This window comes from Phalacrocorax aristotelis, chromosome 2 (genome assembly GCF_949628215.1).
Source record: "Phalacrocorax aristotelis chromosome 2, bGulAri2.1, whole genome shotgun sequence".
In the NCBI taxonomy this organism is placed as follows: Eukaryota; Metazoa; Chordata; class Aves; order Suliformes; family Phalacrocoracidae; genus Phalacrocorax; species Phalacrocorax aristotelis.
This window is the reverse complement of record NC_134277.1, coordinates 32,912,545-32,938,819: the sequence shown is the minus strand read 5'-3', so window position 1 is coordinate 32,938,819 and position 26,275 is coordinate 32,912,545. Positions and strand designations below refer to the sequence as shown.

The following is a 26,275-nucleotide window of genomic DNA, read 5'->3' as shown; positions in this document are numbered from 1 at the left end:
TAGGTTGGAGGAGGAAATGCTCTAAAGACTTCCCTCTCTGCAGCAGAATCATAAAACTTCTCATAGATTACAACTTTTGGTTATAGAGAAGATAAAATGTAGCCCTAGGCAAAAGCTAGCTACAAAATGCAGAAAAGGAAAAGAAAAAAAGAAATATAAGAAAAAAAGATGCAATATGTCAATGCGATACCTTGAATGTTCATTGGAAGAAATTCTCTAATTGCTTTATTTAACAAAGATAATTATATGCCTTTGTTTTATTAGATAATCTCCCCTTCAGATTAACAATATAAAAGGTTTGAAAAGATCATCCTCTTAAATATGTGAAACATTTTAATCTTATAATTGAGGTTTTGAATTTTGCTTTGAAGGTTGATAAATTTGAAATAAGAAATCTTTCAGAGACGATTCTTCTAACTTAAATGGTAATTACTGAGGGTGGCTGAAGCATGTTGATTACTATAGATACAATTAGTTTGAGTGCAGATGTCTGAATAGAAATGCATGTTTTTACCTGTTTCGTGCATCAGATACTGTTTATTTCTGTATTTTTTTCATACTGTAGATGGCTATGAATGCCCTTCATGGCAAGTGGTTTGATCTGTGTAAAAAAATACTTTCGCTGTAGTAACATGTGGAAACAGTTTGATGGAATAAAATGAGAAGAAATTAATCATAGTTATTCTGAGCTTCTTTTGCTGGTTCATAGCCAGACCTAATTTAGACTGAAATCCTTAGGAGATGGTAGTGTTTGGTAACATATAAATAATCTTTCACCTAATAAGAAACATTCCAGGACATGTTTGTAAACTATTAGATACCTAGCTTCTCTCAATTAACATCGATTGTTATTGTTATGTAGTTGAACAGTGTCCTAATGCAATCCTTTTCTTCATGGAAAAGCAAGATAGAATTGTTTGTATATTTACCAAATTCACCTCTACAAAATTGCCTTTAATGGAGTTCCAGGACGGATGTATTTGTCCCACTAAATGTGACTAGGCCCACAATCTCCAGCATACAGTTGCAAAGTCAGCTGCTTTGAAGTGATGAAAGTATGTCTAATATACCTCTATTTCCAGCATATATATGCAAGATAAGTTTATTTTTTCTAAGGCAGAGTGACTAAATTATTTGGGAGTCTTGGTTCAGTACTATTTCACTTGTCAGAGCTGAAAACAACTCTGATTAAAGAATTAATAAATATGAATATTGAGAAAACATGTAAAAACAGAAATAGGGACATTCTTTTTTAGATAGCATTTTTAAGCTATTCTTGTACGTGTTTGACATCAGGGCTATTCCTAAGTAATTTTAAAATATTGAATCTACTGCAGTTAGGATTATTGAAATATAAAATGTATGTTTACTTAATCCTACTAGACAGCTGAGAAGATAGAAAGCATAGGGAAAACGAATTTCAGAGGAGATAGAGGCTATGAATGAAGAAGAAAAGTATTGTTGGTGCATTTAAAAAGTGGAGTCATGCTAGAGGGATGGGAGAATGCTCTTTTAGGACTAGACTCTGTAAAGTTTTAGGCTGTGATTCTCACTGACTTGAAGTTTGGGGTTGCAAATTGGCCGTGTAAGTGAACTGTGTGGGTCTGCATTAGTACTTGGGGTGTACTGGGGACAGGGGTGTGCCAAAGACACAGCATACTTTTTTTTTTAAGTATGCCAGCCTGCAGGATCTGTGGTTGTCTGAGCTTGTTACCACACTGTTGTAAAACAAAAGGAATTGTACTTGTGGTATTTTTTTGTAAGGATTTTGTGCCACTGCGATTTTTTTTCTCTTCCTAGTCCGTATCATTCAAGTTGTTGAGCTTTCCAGCTATTTAGCATTGTTCTGTTTCAACTCTGGCTTCCAAAAATGACCAGATCAGTGATGCGGGTGTGTTGGTTTTCATGCTGTTTTGGAGGTCCCAGCTCTTCGATAACTTGTTCTTAGCAGGTTGTATTCTGGACGTGAAGCGTTGGTCTCTGCTGAATAATGCACTGTGTGTTGGGGATATTTGTAACCTGGATAACTTCTTGCTTGTGATATCAGCTCCATCTCCACCCTAATCCCTTTGGCAGTTTCAATGGGTTCTGGGTTTTTTTGTAAATAAAATGAGGATTTTCAATTTTTTTGAATATTCAGTAATAATAAGCTATACTGCATTGTGTTAGCCAGGTTGCTATGTTGTGTGTAGGCTTCTGTGGCCTAAACATTCACACTTTGTTTTGTAATAAAAGGTGTCCTCAATACTGCTTGGGTTTTACTCTCCTTGAATTGACCGTGTTGCCTGATCTTAAAACACACCCTGGTTATGTATTCACTGAATATACGCATCTAAACAATTTCTTGTCAGAATAAAAGTATGATAAAATAAGAACGATGTAGTGTTACTGTTTAGTGTAAAGGCGGATTAGTAAGCCTTGAATCTGTTGAAAATATTTACAATACCCTGTTATACTGACCTGCATGATGCAATTCATTCTCTACCTTTTTTTCAGTCACCATCAACTATTTAAATCTTGAATGTATGCTATTCTCTGGGCAGTTGTGCAAAAAACTGAATACAAAACTGAGAACCTGTTTGTAACCATTTTTGATTTGTGCTGTTTAAAATGGGTTATAAAAGACACCTGTTGTTTCTAAAAGCATCTACTGGCTGGTTCAGTTTTCAGCAGATGGATGGATGAGCTTGCTTCTGAGAGATACCAGTGTGTCACTTCCACTGAAGCTGATTGAATTCTGCATTCTCAGGATATTTTGGGATTGTTTTAAGGAAATGATAGATTAAAAGGGTGGTTTTGTTCCTAGATTTTCTCTGCAAAAGAAAACTAACCACTTATCAGTATTTGTTTCAATGTCTGCTATGCTATGAAAAAATATTTTAAGAGCTTGCCTACAGATATTTTGACACTTTAAATAATATATTTAACAAAACATGCAAAAAATGGGGAAAATAAGTGTATGCATTTCCCAGACAGTCTAGGTTCACCCAAACTAATGCTTGACTGGCTTTGAAGTGGAGTGACTTGAAGGCTGTAAAATGGAGATTTAAAGAAATTCAGTTTAACTATCAATTACCTAACCACTCCACATTCAGGAAGGGTGTTTGGTGGATTTTGTTCTTGATTTTGGAAGCTCTACTTGAGATCTGCGTCAAAATAATTAGAAATTGGAAGATGAGTACTCTGGGTAGGGAAGTGTTAGTATAAGAACCACTCACTTGCTTTAGACTCTCAGGATTTGTATTTTGTGGTAGGCTAATTCAAAGTGTAAAAAAGATCTGTAAAACTATAGTGGCATTAACAAGTACTTAAAATTTTAAATGAGGACAAATTTTCTTTGTTTAGTTCTTTTATTTAAAGTTCATGTCTGAACGTCTTGCCTGAGAGCCAGGCCAAATACCTGTACATTCCTGTCATAAATAGCATGTCAAAGCTTCTCAAATTAGAACAAATAAAATTCAGATAACTGAGACTCAGTATATACTCTCTTTACTAATATGGAAATAGCTCTTTGTTACTTTATAACCAGAAAAACAACATGGAAATTCCTTGCAAGGAATAAAATAGTTGCTGTTATAACTGTATAGATGTAGACTAGCTGGATGATTGTGTTCTTCACTTACACCCCACAGTCGTCGGGGCAAAAGCCCCTTTAGGTCCAGTAGTACCTTATTGTATTATTGGCCCAAATGTGCCCTGATGTTTAAGTTTCTGAACTAAAAAGTGCAGTCTGCAGCCCCATCTTAAGTACCTAAATTCCCCCTTCAGTTCATTGCAAGGCTGCTAAGAGTGGAATTCAGAAAAGGGTTTGTGCTGGGTGGGGAGGATGCTTGTGCTAACCAGAAGGAAATACTGCAGATCGAGCCATACATCTTAAACTGTGCCCTTCTTTGGCCTGTATATGAGAACAGAATTCACAGCTCAATTCTTCAGTTTTTACATGCCAAATATTATGCTTACACCATGAATGAAGGTACCCATGAGCCAGTTGTGGAAGCAGAGGTGTGTGTGGTGAGGTCCGTAAGCCAGCTTGGGTTTGGCAGCTGTGTCGGCATATGCCAGCTAGAGAATGTCACCAGAAGTACTGCAGATGCAAGCTTTCCTTTGTTAGGGGCTCAGCTCTCTTGTCCCATAGAAAACAATGCAGGGCACACACAGGCCAATGTTTTCCTTTGCTTGATCCTGGTTTCACCCAGTCTGAAAGTGGCCTTAGGAACTAATGTAGTTCTTGTGTCACTAACATGGTAAACTCAGCCCTGTGTTGGGTCACATCATCTGACTGAGGGAGCCTGTGTGTGTGTGCTGAGACAGAGAAAGGTCCTGCAGAAAGGTGAGCCAGTACTGAGCAAAACAACCAGTTTCTGTATCTTGTCTCAGGATTTTAAGGTTTCAGCTCAGTGCTGCACCTTAGCAAGTGTGTTCAAGCTCATGGATTCCTAGCTTGTGGACCCCAGCTGCTCATTGTATGAAGGTTTTCTGTGCAGTAGAAACTTCCTGGCTTTAGTAAGTGCTAGAGCTCTGCATTCTGCTTTTAGAGCATAGCGCAATCATGGATTGAGTTGCCCTTTTTTGGAATAAAGCTGATTTTTATTTTTTTAAAATCAAATGACTGCTAATTATCCTGTTACTGCATACATAGTTAGATTTTTTTCTCTCCCTTGAATGATCTGAAGTCAGCCATAAATCATATTCTTTGTATTAAACTTCATGTTTTCAGTCAGTGTCAGATATAGTTTGAGCAGACTTGGTGCAGAAGACATCTTATTGTACCCAACTTGCGATTTCTCATTGAAATGGAGGGGAGACAGGAGAAACTCTCAGCAAGCCACATTGGACTCAGTTCTGGGGTAAAGTAAAACTGTAGTTGTTTGAAAAATGTCATATGTTAAATTTTAGGTGCCATGAAGCTTTCAATTACTTGAGGAGTTAATTGGGTGTTTTAAACAAATGACCTTTCTGGATTTATTAGAAATTAGATGTTCGTGAACCTTCTGGAAGAGCTAGGCCTCAGCAGCGCAGGAGATGTGGTTCAGTATTGTTACAAGGATACAGATACAGACAGTCATGAATTTTTATTGTGCAATAAACCAGATGTCAAGAAAACAATGTGTTTCAGAGCTCTTAAGAATATAATTTTGAGTATTTCAATTTTATTTAGAATTGGAGTTTGTTTTTTTGTTCCTCAGAGTGCATGTTTCACTTGTGAGATTTGGTTACGCAAGTCGCATTGTATTCTCTTGGCCTGTTTTGTGCTTAAAACGTAACATGACATGATTGTTAAAAACTGTAATAAAATATTGGATCAGCCTAAGAAATATCTTTTGCTAACTGGTTTTCTGGAATGGTAACTGTTTCAGGAAAAAAAAATTCAAATAGACTTAACTAATTACAGAAGAGCTGTGGCTAGCTTGCTACTCTTGTCTCTTTTCCCATGACCACCTAATTTTATAGGGTTTTTTTGTGTGTGTGTGTGACCAATTGAAATATGATGGCAGAGCAAAATAACATAGTCTAAATCCCCAGCAGCTGCAATATAGAGGTAACAATCCATGTCCCGGAATCATAGGAAATAGGAGACAAGTTGCAGATAATTTAGTGTTTCTACTTCTGCTTATGCGCAGCTTCTCAAAGTACATCTGCTAAATTTACTCCTCATTTAATACATTGACGTATTACTAAAATTATGGTGGTGTTTAGTTTTGTCAGTTTGTCTTTTCTATTACAGAGTAAAACTGATCCTGCCTAGGACAGAAGGATGGTCTAGATTACCTCTTGAGATCCTTTACAGGCAGTTCTTCTGTGATTTCATAGTTCTGTACCATGTTTTGCCTTTGGATGATAGTGTTTTGCTCCATATAGTATTTTATATAGATATCCCTTCTCTTATGTTAGAAACAAAAAGTGCTTTTCAGATTTTGAGAAAGTGGTTCAGATATTTCTTTTGTCATATGAATCTTTTGAATCTTTTCTCTCCCTACTCTCTGCCCCAGAAGCTTATGCATATCAGAACTCTTGGGTCATGAAAAATTGGTTCACATCTCTGCCCTCACTCTGTAAAAGAATGAACTAAGAGGCTGTATTTTGGAGCTTAAGGTGTTCAACATGCTGACTGCATTCCTCTTTGCTTTATTGTTCAGTAGTGTGAAAGGGGAAGACAACTAATTCTTTCTTTTCTGAGAGGGGAAGAACTTTGGGCTCACTTTTGGTGTCTCGTTCTGCCACTGTATGCTTACCTGAGGTCAGAAATCTTGTAAGGATAGACATGACTCATCGGTATGAGGGCAGGATTTGCCAACAGAAGATAAATGAAATCAACAATAACAGTACTTTTATGTGATAAGACTTTTTTTTTTCCTGTGTCAAACCTCACTAGATCTCAGAAGATCTGTGGCTGCAGTGAAAAGTGTCAGGATTCACCATTGGGAGTGGTTTCCTAGGTATACTGATTTAAGATGTTGGATAATTCCAAATGTTTTAGAACAGCATCAATTATTGTTTTTTTAATTATTCTTACATATAGATAGTAAACAGTATAGTGTAAGGACACCATTCTCTATGGTTAGCGTTGTTAGGAAGGATGCTTTTTGCCATGTGACTTGATAAGCAATATTCTGCTGTTGCATCCTTTTCTTCATTATTGTATGGACAGCTCTTGTCCCGTTTGCCTTTAGCTACATATAGAGTTCATGTGAGCATTTGATAAGTGACTGATGAAGTGTGAGTAACTTTCTGGTATCAAAATTACTAAAACCAGTTAGGAGATTTCTGTTTCAGAGATGCCATAGATCTTTAATACTATATATTGATGAAAGGATCAAAGATATATGTTTAATTGGTTTCAAGTCTAAGCAAAACCAAAACTGAAGTATAGGCATTTAAATATATTTTCTGGGGCACAGTGCTGCTGGATATGGATATAGAATGCTTTCTGATATATATACTGTGTTCCCAGTGATTTCACTGGGAAGTGTGGTTGCTTAGTGTTTCACAGGGTGAATTCGACATGGAGGAACAAGCTCAGTTTTCTGAAACTTTTCCTATTGCTTATTTCTGAGCAGTTCAGCCAAACTGAAATCAGTGAAAGCAATAGGTGTTGTGGATTGTTAAGACCTCTCAGGTACGTCTCCTGCTGTTTGATATCTGAATAGGCCTAGAACTGTCCTCACAGAAACCACCTAATACATATGTAGAAGAAAGTCTAAAAAATGATAACTTCAGATCTGCTCATGTATTGCAATAGATTTTTTTTTTGTAAATTTGCCCTCATTATATTGTTAGATAGTCTACTGTTGCTATATTCATGTTAAAAGTCTTGTACAGACTAAGTAGTATGACTTATGCATTATGAGACATATAAAAAATAAGTAGAAAATGTATTTTAAAGCCTGTTTTTCTGACTGCAGCTATCTGATATAAATGAATATTAATAACATTTAGGCCTCTCTTTGTATGTTTTCCCACAGGCAGCAGGAGCAATTCGTCCGCTGGTTTCTACTGTTATTGCCTCTGCTGCAGATGGCTGTTTAGACCACTCATTGGAACGTGCCAGGTACAGAGCGAGTGAAATGCCTCAGGCTTTCTTGTTTGATGTAATCTATGAAGCATACCAACAGGTAAGACACTGAGACTTTAGGACTTTTTTCTATTTACTTTAGTTAAAAAAAAGAAAGATAACTTTATCTTCTTTCAAAAATAGAGATTCAGCATCTATTTCAGATCACATCAAACTGTATATGTATTACTTCTGTGTAGTCTTTTGATGAAAATGCTTTGTCATTCTAATCTGTTCAAGTTTTCTGATTATCAAACTGCCAAAAACAAGAGGGTTTTTGAGGGGTTTAAACTATTGGAAAGACAGATTTGCTTTAACTTTTATTGCACATTAAATATATTTCTTTAAAAACATTAACCCACTGTTCTGAAATACTGAGATAATATTAACTTGAGACATCTTGGTAAATAAGTGTTTGTTTCGTGTTGCCTGTGTATTGTACATACTTTGATTAGTGGTTGAAAATAGTATTTATTCTCTGTTTTTTTCTCAATTTTTTTTCGTAATATATTGCTTTAACATCATCTTTATTTAAGAAAATAAAAACTGTGGGCAGTGTATTAAACCCTGACTCTTCTGCCTTCATCCCTCTTGAAGACTGCTTTCGTCTGCCGCACCCCACATTCACAGTTTACTGGAAACACTCCAGGCTTTCGTCTCAGCATTCTACTTCCTTTTCATTCATCACCTTGTGGAAATTGCCTGTCCTCCAGGTATCTTCCAGACTGACTGGAAGCAGAGCATTTCTTCATTTGTCACTTGGAATAAATTATTTTTCACTCCAGTAATGCTGGCAGTCATCCTTCCCATCAGTCTTTCGCTTCTAGAGTAAACAAGCCCAAATTACTGATACCCACCTCCAGAGAGTACATAGCTTAGGAGTCACCAACAACACACATGCGTGGACAGGCAATGAAGAAGAAAAAGTTGCTTAATTGTTTGGTATTTGTTTTACTTAGAATGTTGGCACAAATTCCATGTCACACCCTTTCTGCTTGATACTTGAAGCTGTTCCTAGATGCTGAAGATGAAGGGATGTCCAAGATGAAGAGCTACTCAAGTGATTGGCCTAGCTCCAACCTTTTTACTTCTGATAGGAAACGGGGTTGTTCTTGGTGTATATGATAATACGCAGCTGATACTTCTAAGTGAGACTCTAGCTTGCATATAGTGGGCATACTTATGATAAAGGCAGCATATGTGTGCATAGAACACATCTCAAGAGACAATGTTGGTTATACAGCTGTTTCTTGTTGATGTGTATTTCTTTCGGCAAATTGCACGTTTATGTGTTGTTTCTCACCTTCCCCCCCCCCCCATTTTTTCATACTGTGTGTGCTCTTAGTTTGCAGATACAGTAGAGCTGGCAAATACATAAAAAGCTTTTGCCCTAAATGCCGTGTTCAAAAGGCGACTATATTTGCAGTCCCTATGCTCCTCTGAATAGTGTTCTCTTCTCACATATGCATTCCATCAGTCATCTTTTTGTATCCCTGCTCTTTCAAGAACAAGCCACCAAAGTTGTTAGCAAGCAACCAAGGCTATGGTTCCTTGTCCCCAGTTCCCTTTGCATTGGCTAAATTCTGGTCTTTTACGTGCTCTGTGCCTTGGAGCTCTGGGAAGGATAACACTTCGCTAAACCTCTCAACTCATATTGTTTGCTAATTATTTATGTTTCAATAGTGCCTAGCCATCCAAGTCAAGGATTAAGACCCTATTGTTCTGGGAACTGTACAAACAAATAAAAAAAAGATAGATAATCTTTGTCCTGAAAAACTTACTGAAGCTACTGTAGGACAGATTTTTGTAGGAATGGATGCAGCTTATGATGCTTTCTCAATATTAACATATCCGTCATTAATTCCCACAACAACCTGGTGAAATAGGTAAGTATTGCACAGATGAACAAAAAAGATTTTGTTACTCATATTGCAAGTCATTCACAAAGCTGGGAATGGAATTCATTTTGGCTGTCTCTGCATGGGATCATGATCCCACTCCTGTGTATTTTATACAGTTGTGACCTTTATGCAACAACAGTGTTGGGAAAAACAACAGTCAAACATGCATTCCTTAGAAAGGAACTGTCCATTTGAATTATTGTTTCAAATAACATAGGCTTTTTAGTTACATTGTGGGTAATGTGGAATACTGCTTTTAAACTCCGTCTCTATTTAAATGCATCTTCTGATGTGAGTAGGTAGATTTAGAGATTTTACTTCCAGATGTGTTCATTTTCATGAATATAAGATCTCTTGAGTATCTTGACCACTAAGGTGCAACATTCAATTAAAGGTCAGTTCTCTGATCCTTACAGGTTTGCCATCTTTTAGTCTTTTTTGCTGCTCTTGTCTGGTACCAATCTGGGCAGAGCAGACTAGTGATCCTTCTCCTTTTATTGCTGTTTTGAATGTATTTAGAACTAGAAAGGAATAAGCTATTAACGCTATTAAAATATGTAAAAATACTTCTGTATGAACTTTATGAAATTAATAGTAATTTCTTTAGAAAACTTTTTTAATTTCTTGCTTGATTGAAAAATGATAGTAATGATTTGGGGAAAATACATGCCTTTTACATAAAATTAATTGAAGTAGATACAACAAAGATTGGTTTCCATCCAATCCAAAGATTGGTTTACAATAATATCTTAAAATATATGTATGCTACACTGAATTCCCTTTACATTTGGTGCCAAAAATCCAGCACAGATTTTGAGGACGTTCAGCCAGGTTGTTTGCATGCATTTCATAGTGATACATCTGATTTTTGTGTGCTGGATCTCAATGTAGTTTTCACTCTTACCTCTTCTTTGTCACCTAGAACATACATATTCCAAACAGAGTATCTTTGTTCAGATATATGTTGTTTTCTGATTTAACTGTGACAATGTCAAGATTTCTGACATCGTAACTATTAACTTCTCAGCTTTATTGTAGTGCTGTTGAAACATTTTAAGTTTTGTTGCTCAGAAATGACATGCACTCTGTTGTTTTGGTAATGACTTTGAAAGCTCATTAAGTAAACTTGCATATCTGCTATTTAAATGCCCTTTAACAGGTCTTTTCAAAGGTTAAAAACAAGTACTTTTTAATGTGGTCTTTCTGGCTTTGGGTTTTCCTTATTGCAACCACTTTGTCAAAAAAAGAAAAAATGTTGGAGTGGAAGTGACACCAAATTATAGTCTGTTTGGTCAGTTACTCAGAAATGGGGTTAAGTATTCCATCCATTACCTCTGAAGTATGCTATGAAATAAATTTCCATTGTGTTTCTCATTTTTGCTCGTGTTGTGTGAGAGAATTAGGTTGTGCAAGAAGGTATGCATTATATTTTTTTCAAAAGGGTTTCTTGTTACCACTAGTCACATCTCCTTTTGCTAGGTGTATTAAATTGAAATCTTCTGTTCTTTGGGACGGTCCTCCTCTCTCAATTCCATAATGTTTCTTGATCCTGATGGGGAAATTACTTCATCTTTCTACTCAGCTATTATAAGGTCGCCAAGGGCTTCTTCCTGCAAAGTAGCTTGGGTTTGTCTGTTTGTTTTTAATCCCTGGAGAAGTAAATAAATCTGAAATGGGAAGAGCAATCAAAAAAATGTTGGTGAGATACTGGACGCTGCTGGGTCTTCTGATGGTTAATTTTGAACAATTTTTTTAAGCATACTGAAACAATAGTATAGATTTATGAAAATATTTCTTTTAAAATAATCTCAGACTTTTATGAAGCATGGGACAACAGCTGTTTACTTATATTTCAGTGAAGTGTTCTGATGCCTCCACTTTGTAGCAGGGCTTTGGAATTTGACATTGGGATGGTCCTGAGGTGGGAAATGGGTGAATTATATAGGCCACTTTACACATGCCGGTGAGTGTTACTGTGTCACTCATTATATATGTGCCTCCTCACCTCATATTCTTATGAAGTACAGCACTGCTTTCATGCCCTTCAATTTGTTAAATTTATAAAATTTATAAAAGTTTTAGTTTTTATTTGTATGATGCATGCTTGACACAAGGTGGACAAGTGACAGATGCGAACAACTGCAAGGGGAGAAAGGACTGTATTTATAATGGTGGTATCTCACAGGCAGGAGGCTTTAAATTAGCCAGTGGTTTTCCTTAGGATGTTGGGTGAAAGGCCATATAAATATGTGGATAAATGTAACGTTGCATCAGTGCTCTTAGTTCTGGTATGTCCTAATTTGTGAGTTCTTGTTTCATGCACAGTGTAATGAACCATATCACTAACCTTCAGTAAATACTAGTAGTAGACAAACTTTTTAAAGTCAAAAGCGCAAATCTCTAATAACTAGTAGAAGCTGTGGAAAAGTTGTAAGAATTCAGAACCTGTGATTTACTTCAGTTCTAGCCTTCCTGGGACAAAACCAGCCAGTTAGAATTTTTTTTTTTTTTTAGGCTAATAAGAATTAAATTCCTGATCTTTGGAAACACGTTTCTTTTCTATTATTCTCAGCCCTAAGGGAAATCAGAAAAGTTTAAGTGTTAATTGAAAATCCACCCTTTCCAAAGATAGCAAATAAAGGATAAATTCCTCAGACTAGACTTGTTCATTTTTGCTTAAGGTAGTTTCATGTTTCTATTCAGCTTTTTAAATTAAATAGGAACAAATGCGAAGTATGATCCTGTAAGCCTGGGAGGAGGAGGGTGGGAGGAAGACTTCACTTACTAGAAGTCAAGTGTTCCCCTGGAGCAGTATCTTTTAAGGAATTAGAGTATCAGGAAGTCAGGTAGACTACGTTTTTCCTTTAATCAGAGTAGGCTGAGACTGATTTCTTTAATACCTGTTTCTGACATATTGTGAAATGCACAGAGATCTCAGATATCTTTTGTCTTTAACACAAAGCATCTCGTTGTGTCATGTCACATTAGTGTACAAAGTAACACAACCACAATACACAAAGGCGGAAATACCCAAACTTAAAGCATTGTGTATTTGAAATTTATCTGCCCAAGTAAGGAAGGTAGGAGGAACAATTAAAAAGCTTTGGCTTTCCTGACCTGGCAGAGAAAGAACTGAAAATGGAAGCAGAAGAGGAGTGGTGTGTAGAACACCCTGACTAGCTTCTGTGTCAGAGATGTAAACAAAAAGCTTAGGAAGATGATGTGATGGTTAGAGAGCTGTCAGCGTGAATGCTGGGGATACAATAGAATTGCTCACCAATGTGACCAGTCTGGTGAAGCTAGAGGACCTTGTAAGAGGAAGAGCTACACACAGCTGAAGGGTGGGATGTGCTAAAAGGCCATTCTGCAGGAATCCTTCGCATGTAGATGGCATGGCAAAGTCTGATCACTATTTAAAGATAGTGATAGGTGTATAACAATCTTAATTTTAAAAAATAATTTCTATACACAGTTTTTTTCTGGTAATCTTTGATACATTGTTTTACAATTAGCCTCAAGATCTTCTGTACCTGGGAAAATTTACTACACCATTTTTTTTGTGTGTGTTTGTATTGCATATGTAGTTAGTTTAATCATCTGTTGATAGTAGACCTTTTGTCTACTATGGAAGTTCTATTTAGCTAATCAGAACAATGAAGCTGAAATTAAAAAATAAAGATAGGAACAGGAAGCAGGAATATTCACTGAAGGGGGATGAGCTTCAACATGTTCAGAGATGTTTCTCTGATGCATGTCTATCTATAACCTCCTTACAGATATCCACATTGAACAGACTGACATTAGGGTTTCTATTTAATCTGTGTAGAAACTATGTAGAGATTAGTACTTTTGGGACTACACTGAATTAACACATCTGTTCATAGCCAACATTACCCACTTTTTTGGATAACAAGCAATCACATTTACTTATGGGACCTTACAGCATATGCCTGCATGGGAGAGAGCTGCTATATATAAGCATAGTAATGACAAGATACAAAATAATAGTGTGTCAGGGAGAATCATGCAAATACTTTGATGCTAAATTCTGGGAGGCAGATGTTCTTCCGCTCCCCCCAAAAAGTCATTACAAAATGTCTCCAGATGGGGTTGAGATGAGAAGAGATATTCTGCAAACTGTCCAACCTGGCCCGCAGTAGAAGAAAAGGAAATCCCAGAATTGTTCTCGCCTAAAAAACCCCTGAGAATGTTCAGGGAAGATTTTGCCAGAGTAAGAAAGGAAGTTGGTTATTGTTAGGTCCATCCATTGTAGAAGTATTTGCTCAAAGTATTGTCTTTTCTGTATGTAAATAATAGGGAGTGTATTCCATGTGGATTTTGTAAACTTCTAAAGTGCTTTCTGAAAGGGCACAACATTATTGGGATTCTTCTTCAAACATGTGTGAAGCATTTTAGTATCCTCTGTAGCAGGGAAGTGGAGTCAGCTGTAGCAGCTTAGTAATATTTTGGCATAGGTCAGACAAGTCCTTCGAGGCAAAACGTCTAGACTGATTTGGGGATTTTCCTGTGGGTTCATTCTTTGTTAAAGAAATCAATGTCTGTCAAATTAACATTGCCAGGAGCAACAAGCGATTAAATGAACAGTAGCGGACAAATTGTTGACTAAAACCTTGGCAACTTGGGAGCAAGGGTCAGATTCAGAAAAAGGACTGAAGGATCAAAATGTAAGTGAGGCTGAATTTGGACATTTAAGTCTAATGCTGGAATCCTACCAAGAAAAACCACTGCTCACCTCCCTCCTACAAGTAAAGATATCTGAATCTTCAAGGCACCTCAACTTTTTTTTTTTTAATATTCACCAAATATGAAACTTTGTGTATGCCAAGACATCTAAGTTGTGGCAAGGCTGAACAGCTTAATATTTACCTCCTGTAAACATTCACTTGGAGAAAATTTTTTTTTGCCTCATGCTATTCAATCGTGAATTGGTGATATGGGCCAGAGCTGTTTGCTTTTGTAACGTAAAAACACTGAAAAAGAGATCACCATTGTTTTTAACATATGACAAAAAGTAGGTAAGATATATAGATCTTATCATAAGCTGTAATGTCTTGTTTCTTGGCCTTCATCTTTAAAAAAGTTTCAGACATCTTTTATTAAGTGTATTATGTTGTAAGGACGATCAGTTTACCTCATTCTTCCTCAGGTGTATTTGCTGTTTCTACGTGCTCTCTGTGTGTGTATGGAGATCCACTTCCTTTCCACCATCCCCAGCTTTGGTCACCCACGTTGCTTTTGTATTTTGTAGTTATATATTCAGGTCTTCTAAACATATGCCACGTAATGTTGTTGTTTTTCCAAATTCTGCTTTCCAGTTTGTGTCTATAGGTTTTCTACCTTCCTGTGAACTGTATTCTGAAATACTGAATCAAGAAGTGATTCATGAATTAGGCAAGACCTAGCTAAAATAATAGTAATTTCCTACTTGTATGATTTGTATGAGGACAGTACTACATGCCAATGCTTTTCTTTGTATGGAGTCCTGAAGACAGTGAACTTCTAGCTGCCTGTGAAATGTAATAGGTAATTATGGTTTTAGTATAACTACTTACTTAGTTGGTCCAAGTCAACCTACTTGGCTGAATAGTAAAGTAGCATGGATTATTTCAGTTGAAATTCCTACGCCAATTTCTTTGATGGTATAACAACATAGATTTTAATTAGCTGTATACTAGTATCAAGATGGGGAATATCTGTGAGTTTTTCAGTGTGCAATCTAAGCATATGAAATAACCTAACAAAGGAAGCCTTTCTGCTGATTTGTCCATGGGTTATTAGGATTTTAGATTTGATTGTTTGACAAGGAAATCCATGTAGCTCCTCAATGTTGAAAGAAAACCTAGTATCTCATTTCACCTTACATGAGAGATTTTTACTTTATTAACAGCACCCTTTCATTGTTGTCATCCATTTCAGCTTGGATTTTATCTCTGGTGTTAGTCCCATTTAAAAACTTATTTGGAAATTCAGTAGAACCTGAGTTCTCTACCTCATTTGTGCTGAAAACTGGTTATTTTTTGGTTTTGATGCAAAATTGCAAGGGAGCTAATTTTTTAATAATGCAGTTTTGCGGAGGGATTTTGATTTACCTTTCTCCATTCATCTTCAGGCTGATGCACACAGACTGTTGCTTAAATAGAGGGTTGTCAACAACACCTAAATGAATATCCTAATTTGTACAGTCTTCAGGTTGTAGTTCTGAGGTGTTTTCCAAAGAGATTTTACAGTTACTTCATCTGGCATCTTTTTACCCTAGCAGCGTTGTCCTGAGATTTAGAGGAGTAAATATTTTTTGCCATTTCTCTATTCTTAAAAGCTACCCATTTCTACAGAATTCTTTTCAGGATAAATATACTAAATGCATTTTGTCAGTAATGCTTTCATTTACGCAAAACCTGAAGCTAGTTTGGTGGTCTGTTGAGAAAACTATGCTAGTTTAGATAGCTCTGTACTTGATTAGTTGTCTGGCGCAATGGTAGAGCCAGGATATTGTATGAATCCCCACCTTGCCCTAATTAATTTCTGCCACAAGAATGTTTGGAGAAATTCTAATGCCTTGCAAAAGAAAAAAATAAAAAGTTTTTTTGCTAATGGGATAATTACTTCCATTTTATGGCACTCCTCATCCTGTAGGATCTTAAAGCACTTTGAGTTCACGTATTAGCTCTTGGAACTGTTTGGTGCAGTGGAGCAAAGCTGCTGCGCCCTGGGTGAAGTCTGGCATCTCTGTAGCAGTGAAAAGGCATTTTGTCTTGAGATATAATTTGAAGGGTGTATGTTAGGGAAATGCACTGCAATTATTCACATTGGAAGATAGACTGGATTATGAGTATTGTGTTACTGGATTTACCCTGGTAAGTGTACTGTATCCACAAGAATCACCCGTTTGGCACAGGCTCAAAAAATGCTGAATACTGAGCAAGAATCACTGTATCCAGCATATGGGAGACCACCCATCTAAATTATCATCTGCTGCTTGTCTTGAGACAGCAAGGAAGAAAACAAGGTAGTGATGCGAAAGCTTTTAATCTCTTAGCTACTGACAGTTTAGTGTATTGAAAGGCAAGGAAAAGGAGCATTTATGATCTTGCATAATATCAAGAGGTGATTCTCCTAAGTAAATTGTTCCTAGAGTGAATAATCTTATCTGTTAAAAAAACCCCTAAAAATAGAACATTCATTTTAACTTGGCCTGAATTTGGCTCACCTCTGCTTCTAAGCCTGATTAAATTCTCTGTTGGTTGCTTAATTTTAGAACTTGATATATTTAGACATCTCTTTACTGGGAAAATGTGAACAATCACTTCTTTACATTTTCTTAGAATAACCTAAAAAATCTTTAGTTTTCTATGTTGGGACAAGATTTTTTTTATCTTTGTCTTGTCCATATAACTCTCGTCCAAATATTTTTCCAATTTACAAGATAATTTTTTAAAGTGTAAACAATACATCCTAATGGAGTATTTTGACTACCGCTGTTGCCACATAGCATATACTAACATTTTCTTGTTTCTTCTTGACGTGGTAACTAAAATACGACTTTTTTAAAAACCGGGACTTTACCGGCAGTGATATTCATCCCAGCTGCCGGTCATGTGGCCACAACGCATGCTGAGTCCTGGCTGCTACGGCACCTGTGTCCACACTGCAAATGATGTGCTTTAGCAGGTGCCATTGCATGACTTTCACCTGGATTCCACCAGAAGGGAAAGGAATTTGAGCTCTCCAGCAGCACAGTCAAGTGCATTTTGTATGATTCTGAGTAGGGATGCAGGAAAGACTCGCACCAAAAAGAACCTTTCCTGCACAGTAAATTGGTAATGTAGACACAAGCTGTGACATTTCTTATTTGTGCCTACCAGTACCTTTCTTTCCTTAGCAAAGCACCTCCAGTTGTTCTTGATTAAATTTTTATTCCTTAATAGCAAAGCTGCACTTTTTCCCCCCTCTCTCTACAGGTTGGTCATGATTTGTCTAGGAGAACATAGCAGACCTCATTCTCTGAAAGGATTGAATTATGAATTACTCTGGGTACGTAGGGGTTAGAGCGCTCTGTCTAATTTTCAAACAGAACTAGGGATATTCAAAATGATAGTGTTAGTGGTTTTATGTTTTTGGTGTAAAGTCAAGCACTTGTACTTCCTTTACAGGATGATTGGTTTGTTTGGACTTCTCCTTTTGCAGAGACAGAAGCAGTAGCAGCCAGAATAAGACTAAGACTTAGATTAGGTTTTAATCATAGAATCACTTAGGTTGAAAGAGACCTTTAAGATCACTAAGTCCAACTGTTAACCTAGCACTACCAAGTCTACCACTAAACCATGTCCCTAAGCACCACATCCAAACATCTTTTAAATACCTCCAGGGATTGTGACTCAACCACTTCCCTGGGCAGCCTGTTCCAATGCTTGACAGCCCTTTTGGTGAAGAAATTTTTCCTAATATCCAGTCTAAACCTCATCGGCGCAACTTGAGGCAATGTTACAAACACTATCGTAATAATCCTGTAGGGTATCTGCAAGTATCTTAATGCATGAATTTAAGAACAGAAAATATAGCTCTTACGCTTTCTCAAAAGAATTTTAAAACTTAATCTTTCTGTTTCTTTTATCCAGAGTCCCACTTAAGGACTCTGGGGCTAGGACCTAGTCTTGTGATTATACTTCAGCTTCTGTTTCATTTTGAGGTCAGTGCTAGCAAATGACAGTCAGTAAAACAGTTATATTTTCTAATTGTCTAGTTACCTTACTTCAGTGTTTTTGTTGTAGTGATTCCTTGATTAGTCTGAATCAAAGTGAATGACATTTATTCTTAGCGGTTTTGATAGAGTGGTACACTGAAAACAAGGGTTTTTCCATCTAGCACATTAGTCCTAGATTCTGTCTTTTGGTCAGAGTCATGTGTGATTTGTTGCATAGAAGAAAGATGAAGGAACCTGTTCAAAATATACAGAAATATCCATATAAAAACATTGTTCCTAGATCTTACACAGTGATTTAAATTTTTGCTCAGAAATGCAAACTTTGATATAAAAATTTGTTCGCTGCATCCATATGCATTTCTGAATCCCACTGAGCTTCTGCTTTTACATATTGTGACAGTGAGTTTTTCAAGCAAATTTGTGTTTAAAGAAAAAAAAAAAAAAGAGCAAAGTTATCCCCAACCTTGGCTAGTAGCTAAAACTCTAAACAGAGACAGGGAAAGCAAATTTCACGTTGCCCACACTGTGTGTTCGTGCTCTGCATTCTTGCCTATGGGACTGCTACTGCTTAGCAGCAAGTTGTGTACAGTGAACAGTAATTGTCAGCCTCAGCATACACAGAGATTATAAACTGCTTTCAGAGAAGACTAATAGGAAGAAAATGCATAGCTGACTTGGGAGCTCATATGCCTATAGCAGAAGTATAGAATATGGTTGCTGGTGATGGCAGTGTGGACTGCGTTCATTGACCCAGTACATTTATTCCAGAAAGGGAAGAAGCAAAATTAATCTTTCATTTGTAACTTTTACTATTAAAAAGACACTTAAAAGCTTTACTTATTTTTAACCCTTGTGTTAATATTATTTTAAACCTTTAATTACACACTTTGTTCAATGTCATAGGATCATTTAGGTTGGAAAAAATCCTTAAGGTCATGATTTCAATCAAAATTGACAGAGGCATAGAGATTTCGGTGATGTTAAGTCCCTATCTAGTTCTTTGAAAAATCAGCGAGTGTGGGGAGCAGAGAAGCCCAAATGAATGCCTTCACTGAGAGGAGGCTGGAGCCTCAGAGCCTTCAGGCTCATAGGCCTTCAGCTCTGGCGGAAATATGAGTTCAGCTGTCGTTTTCTGGTTTTCCTTGTCATGCACTTTTTAGTGCATGGGATCTTGGAACCAACCAATGCGTAAGTTCTTTAATGTGTATTTAGTGGACTCAGAAGCAACTTAAGTACCAAAATATTTCAGTGGGCAGTCAGGAAGTATTCAGGGGATCTGATGGTAGAGTGCAGGGAAATCATGGCGTGTAAAGAGAGGGCACTTGCAGTTAGTGCAGTGAAAGGCATCAGGATATAGATACAGATCTGTAGAAAAACAGGCTTGCTTAATTCTGTTACAGAGAAAATTGCTGTATCTTTATTCTCTTCACTGTGAAGCACTACTGCATCTAGATGTATGTCACAGCAGTTTTAATAATTAACTACAGCAGAAATTGTTTCAGAGGTGAGTTTATCTGAACTCACATTAGTCTCACTGTTTTCTCATTCACGTGTTTCCTCCTTCTGTTTTCTGCTTCTGTTATTTCTCATTTAGCTGTGGTGTATTGCCGTAGGCTGAGTGCTTGCTGCAAATCCACTGTTGGATTCAGCATTTTTTGGTTTCCATGGTAATGAACGTGGCAAAAAAATTCTTTATAAAATACGATACAAATAGGCCAATTCATTTTCAGCAAGAGCTTGTGTCTCCTTTTTTCACTTAGTAAAATGTTGCTGATGATGAATGTTCATGATGTACTCTGGCACTTCAGCAGTGGAAACTTGGTTTGCAAGGATCTGGAAAAATCATAAAGCTCTGCTATTGTTTATTAGTTATGCATTTTAATTGCAAGCATTCTGATAGAGAATGGATTTACATGGAAAAGTAAAATGGAGCCACTTGCTGCTGACAATGGAAAAAGTGCTAAGGATGACACAGCCGATGTCTACAGAAGTGTAAAAGACTGGTTCAATACAGGCTTTAAAGGTGCCTGTGTAAAGGAGCAAATCTGAAGATTTTCTTTCAGTTAATACATAAAGAATATTGATTTTGTTTCCTTATTCTAAAACTAAGGAATGATGAAAAAATAAGAAAACAACAGTGCTGTAATGAAAATTTTGCTTGCATTTATGTTTGTTCTGCTGTATGGTTACCAGTTCCCATATATCCATTCAAAATCTTTTATCAGTGTAAATATACAGTAAAATAGTGCATGTTAACAGTAAAGTCAATTGTTAAGGTTAAATACTGCTTCTTTATAATTCTACTTGTTCAAAGTCCTATATTGGAAACAAGTTGGCTTATGGACTATTAGTAAGTACCGGAGAGATACAGGCTGCGTAGCTGCTCTTTTCTCTAACCCCTTGTTCCATGTTCACGGCTAAGCAACAACAGTATAGCTTGCATTTTAGGAAGTAATATCATTTATCAAAATATTTTCAGACTGATCTAGGGGGCAGGGGAGGAAGAATTGGTGCAATGCTAAAATCTGGATCTCACTCCACCCATAACACTTTAGTCAAGCATTCACTCTTGGAAAACAAACAAAAAACCACCCACAAAAAGTCAGTCCCCAAAACTACCTATTAGAATGCCTTTGAATATTCAACAGTTTAAAAGCATTTTTAAATAACATATTTCCTTCTGTGTCATTTAAAGAGCTAAACTAATCTATTTTCTTTCTTCTGTGGATATGTTTCATGCCAATATTTCCAGCTGTTTCCGCCATTTCAAATCCGTGGTCTGAAACTTAAACTATGTCTATTGTTTCACAAAGCTATGTGTGCATGTCAAGTTCAGTTAACTGTACTCTGTCAAACTTTATGTTAAAAAGGCTCTCAGTCAAAAAGAGACTTGAGAAATAGAGTTTTAAATGGATTGTTGTAATGTAAATTGGTTCTAGGTGTACAATGCAATACATACAGAAGACAGGGTGAGAATGTTTGCATGCCTGGGTCAGTAAGAATTTTCCTCATAGATATTCTACAACTTTTTATTATAGGCATTCCTTTATAATGTTCAATTTGTTAACTGAATTTCTTAGAGCGATATAGAAGCTTTCAAATTCTGCACTTTAAATACGGATTTAAAATTTGACTTGTGCTTCATTGTTTAGTATATAGATAATATATAAACTAAGCTGGTCTTGAGCTGATACTTCCATTTCATTGTTCTCCTCTGACATCAGTGTATCAGACTTGCAGAAGAGTACACTGACAATATGTTTAGGTTTAAACAATTACAGATAATTAGAGTGGTAAATGTCATGGTGTACAAGTGTTAGTGAAATATGGTTTTAATTAGTACTTTGCTTTGTGTCATGTTTCATCCCTTGAAGCCAGCAATACCCTCAAGATGCTTTAACCCGTTTATGGAACTTCTCCACTCCCTACTAATTATCTGTAATTAATACCTTGCTAAAAAGTTGGAATTGCTTAGTCTTGTCCTAATATCATTCATTACCAATATATTTAAAAATGTAACTTAATTTTAATTCTAAGTAAATTCTTTCACAGATAAATTTTTCTGAAATTTTATCTTCCATTCTAAGGCAAAAGAAAACTATGTGGGGTCTGTTTAGTAGGAAATAGTTTGCATTCTACCAGAAAATTTTCCTTAAGAACAAAACAAAAGAAGGAAACAGTTTGGTAATAAATGGAATTGAAAGTTCCTAGGCCATTTTTGGTTTTGCTGGCAATTTATCTCTGGACCTCTTTACTCAAGAGATCACTACATTTTACACATTTTGGAGCTAGAGTTCCCTATTCCTTTGTATTTTCTGTTGACGTTTTTTGCATTTGGAATATTTAAAGAATGTAAATAATTTCTGCTTAGTTTAACAATATTCCTCCCTTTCAGAATACTAAAGAAAATAGGACTTTCACAAAGAAGTCTTTCTTTTTAAGTTACTGTATCTGCTTGTCTCTGTTTTGTTACTCAACACACTTAAAAACTTCTGTAGAGAAGTGTAATACTTAAATTACTTTTCTTTGTAAGGGGGCTGTGTAAAAGGATCTTCTTTTTGATTGCAGTCCTGCCTGACAAACTAAAATGACAAAAATTACTAATTTAAATAATATAAAAAGTGATAACTGATTTTTCTAAGTCATCTGTGTGTATTAGTAATACAATTCAATGTATAATGCTGATGAATTCTTGAATTTCACTGATGCATTATAAAGCAAGAATAGAAACTAAAAATTTTCTTAATCTTTTTTATTAAACTTCTTGAGAAAATGATATATAAAAAAAAGGCAAGTTGTATTGCAGCACTGTCATTTGGATCTTCTTTAACCCACTTAGACTTTTGCATTCTTGACAATTTTGAATTCTTGAATCCTGGAGGAGACTGTGAATTACTGAACGCAGTATCTGGACTGTCACATTTTATTTGAAACATGAATTTGTTGATGCATGGTTAAATTTGACACAGTGGAATGGTTAATTCAGCTTTTGTAAAGGAAAGCTTATGCATTGCAGAGCTAACTGTAGTTCTTTAAGGAGTTAAGAGCATCTTGCTTGAGGTTGCTGAAGCTGATAACAGCCTACTTGCATAATAACATGGTTCACCTAAGCTTTTACCAAAGGCTCTTTAAGGAAACTGAATAGATTGGGGATAAGAGTAAGGATTTACCAGATTAGATTATTTGATAGAAGCTAAGAAACAAGGTGAAGTGCATGACCAGTTTTCATAGCGAGAAATCACCAGTAGTGTTTTGTGAAGATCTGTGCTGAGACCTGTGCAGTTCATTTTGTTCATAAATAATTTGGAACAGGAAGTGGAGATACCCATTTTTTTTTCTAGGTAGTAAAGATGAGGGCTAACTAAGAAGGTTTGTACAAGGATGTTATGATAAAATTGATAGGTCAGTGTAGATAAATGTAAAGGAGGGCAAAAGGGTTGATCAAAGTTTTGAAGTAGCTTCCACACATGAAATGACTGAGTAGATGTTGATCTCTTTACCTGTGGAAATATGTGAGAACAGATATGGTGGAGCATTTTGAAAGGCTGAGAAGGTGGTTTTGCACTCCCTTTTCAGTCAGAACACGAGCACGTGATGAAGAGAGTGATGAATCAGATGCTCCCTGATACAGATGCTAAAAAGATGCTGCTATTCAAAAAGTAATTGGGTGAATTCAGGACTCCTGTAATTCACTGAGGATTGTTAAGGCCATTGCTTCTGATTCAATGTATCCCTCAGGGACTTCTTAATTTAGGGATTTCCTAAACCAGGATAATAGCTTTATAGGAGGCCAAGGGGCTATTCTGGGAAAGTTAGAAGATATGATTGCCTTGTTCTTAGTTATTTATCCTTGACTATCCACTGTCAACCTCTACTAGAGACTGGATAGTGGGCTAGCTGGCCTGTAGTGTTATCAAATACATCCATTTCTATGAAAGACCCTCTCTTAAATTATCCTTCCATGTTACATGTAATTCATGTTTCTCGATGGGCTGGTAATTTAGCAATATGAAAATAGACTAGAGCTTTTCTTACCTTAATCAGGCCAATTCATCTTGAGGTAGTCCTGTCTGATAAGGTCCCAGTTCCTGCTTTTGTACCTACCTGTGTTTTGGCTCGAGAGATTCTGCTCCCTACTCAGTTTTCCATTAATGGGATTCTTATAATCACTAACTGTAGAAAGCCAAACTGCTTGGGAAGGGTATGTTGAGAGAAGAATGCCTCTTCTAGATGACTAAAAAGTGGACAAACTTTTTTGGTCTGTATTTTTGGGGTTTTTGGGTTTTTTTTGTTGCTGTTTTTTTTTGTGTTTGTTTTTTTAATCTGGAAGGCTCACAGAGCAGCATGAAACTTTGCTATTTTGTGTGCGGTTAACTGCATCAAAAATTTTTATATACATGTAACTTCTCATTGATTTTGTTGTCAACATGAAGGTGTAGCAAGGTACTTGCAGCACCTGATTGAATTAATTTGTGGTTATAAAGTATTTATTTACTTCTGTAACGCTTTGCTGGATAGCTAGAATTTGGCATAAGTTTCTTGTAAGGGTTTTATTTCTGATCCGTCTGGAACCTACCTAATACAGCATGTATTATTCTGGACAGGACTGTTGAGATTTAAGGTTTAATTAATGAAAGAAAATCTCTTACTGCTTAAAAGTATGATTTCTTTAAGACTAACTAAGAATATTCATTCTTTTTTTAAATTACTACAGTGTACAGACTATGACCTGGATTATGGAACTGAATGTTTGCATCTAGCTCTGAAATACTGTAACACAAATGCCAAACTTGTTGACGGAACGGCTGACCTCTGGAAGGTAAAGGCAATAATAATATCTATTTTTTATATTTCTTTTAAAATTAATAAAATTTGCATATTACCATAAAAATTTAGATATGTTTTCAGTTAGGCTTTTCTCTTCCAAATTTCAGAATTGTTTTTGCATTATCATGAGCTTTTTTTGAGCTCATTGTTGTAGAAAGACTTGGGAGATAATCAATGAAGATAGTATTTATCTGGAAGCAGGAAAACGGGCTAGGTGCTTGAATAACCTGAGAATCTGTAAAACTATAAATCCATAATCTCTGAAGCTAAGTACATTCTTTTGACAGGAGCTTTCTCCTGCTATTTCTATAGCTTTTGTCTATTTTCCTCCACTTTTCCTATGAGGACATAATTTATTTTCTGATGCCAAATACCTGGCTGACAACAATTTGAATTTTTAGAGCAGTTCATTACATTCAGTATCACTGTAACATTTAAGATCTCTTCAAACAATCTTTTAAAATTATTTAAACATCTATCGCTTTTTCTGATTATGTGTAGGTTCTTGACAACTGACAAAGCAGGGGCATGTACAGGTGCCAAAGGATACATCCCTGCTGCTTAAAAGTATCCCATTTTGTTGTTTTGGATAGTGGGACATGATTCTTTCTCAGTAGCTGTTGTGCCATGCAATTTTTAAGTTTCCTTTTTTTTTATTTTATTCGTTACCACATTGAAGGATCTGGAAGCAGCTCAAATCACTCCATCTGTCTTTGACAGTAAATTTCCTCTAATGGGACACGGTTTCTAATAATATGACAGTAAATCTTACACAGAAAGGTAATTTCCTGAATCTGCAGTGCAAATTTCCTGTGCAATTTAACAGCAAAATTTACTTATGCGTTGGTTGCATACAGCAACTTCTTTCAATATCTTTCTGGGGACATAGTCATTCTGAAACAGTATATTGTCTGTTTTCCTGTTCAGCCTTCTAAGGGACGGATTATGTCATGCGTATTTGCATTACATCACTTTTTGGATGGTTTTATTGTTCTCGTTGCAAAGCATTGTACTTACATGAAGGATAACAATATACACCCATAACATTCATTTAGTTCCTTATAATGTTCATTTAGTTCTTTACTATTGGTAGATACTACTGATGCCCAGCAGATGAAATGTAGTCTTCTGACCTAGAATGACAGAATAATTAAGGTGAAGGAAATACCTAGATGTCATCTGGTCTGACACCTTGGTGAAAGTGGGGCCAGGTTAGTTAGGCTGTGCAGGGCCTTATCCATTTGACCTTTGAATATCTCCAAGAATGGAGATTTCATAGACTCTCTGGGGAAAACAATTCCAGTGCATATTCCCCCATATGTAGGACACTTTTTTTTATAATATTTGATCAGCATTTCCCTTGCTGCCTCTTGCACTGGGAAAGGACGAAAGGCCAACAGGAAGGTCTGCAAGAAAAGTCCAGTTTACTCTTCTCTATGGCCATTAATTATGACCTTTTCCTATCCTTCATCTTCTGTTCTTTGGGCTGAACAAGCCAAGTTCTCTCACACCATCTTAGCAGCCCTCTGCTGGGCTTCCTTCTGTTCCTTATTGAGTTACACTGGGGAACCCAAAACTGGAAACAGTACTCTGGTGTGTTCTCAAAAGTGCCGAATACAGGGGAATAATCCCTGTATTCCCTGTAATGAAGTCTACTTTCTTACTAATGCAGCCCAGTCAGTTGGACTCCTTTTCTGCACTGCTACACACTGCTGACTCATGCTCAGCGTGTCCAGGAAGTCCTTTTCTGCAAAGCTGTTTTCTATATTTTGG

At 36.4% G+C, this 26,275-nt stretch overlaps 1 protein-coding gene across 2 annotated transcripts in view; it reads left to right on the top strand.

The window, feature by feature from the left end:
* CRPPA (CDP-L-ribitol pyrophosphorylase A) overlaps window positions 1-26,275 on the top strand; it is a 129,933-nt gene that overhangs the window by 16,636 nt on the left and 87,022 nt on the right. For both annotated transcript variants that reach the window (XM_075082952.1, XM_075082953.1), the window contains exons 3-4: window positions 7,464-7,613; window positions 24,390-24,494. In XM_075082952.1, coding sequence (XP_074939053.1) covers window positions 7,464-7,613; window positions 24,390-24,494 — 255 coding nt within the window. The remainder of the gene's footprint in view (window positions 1-7,463; window positions 7,614-24,389; window positions 24,495-26,275) is intronic.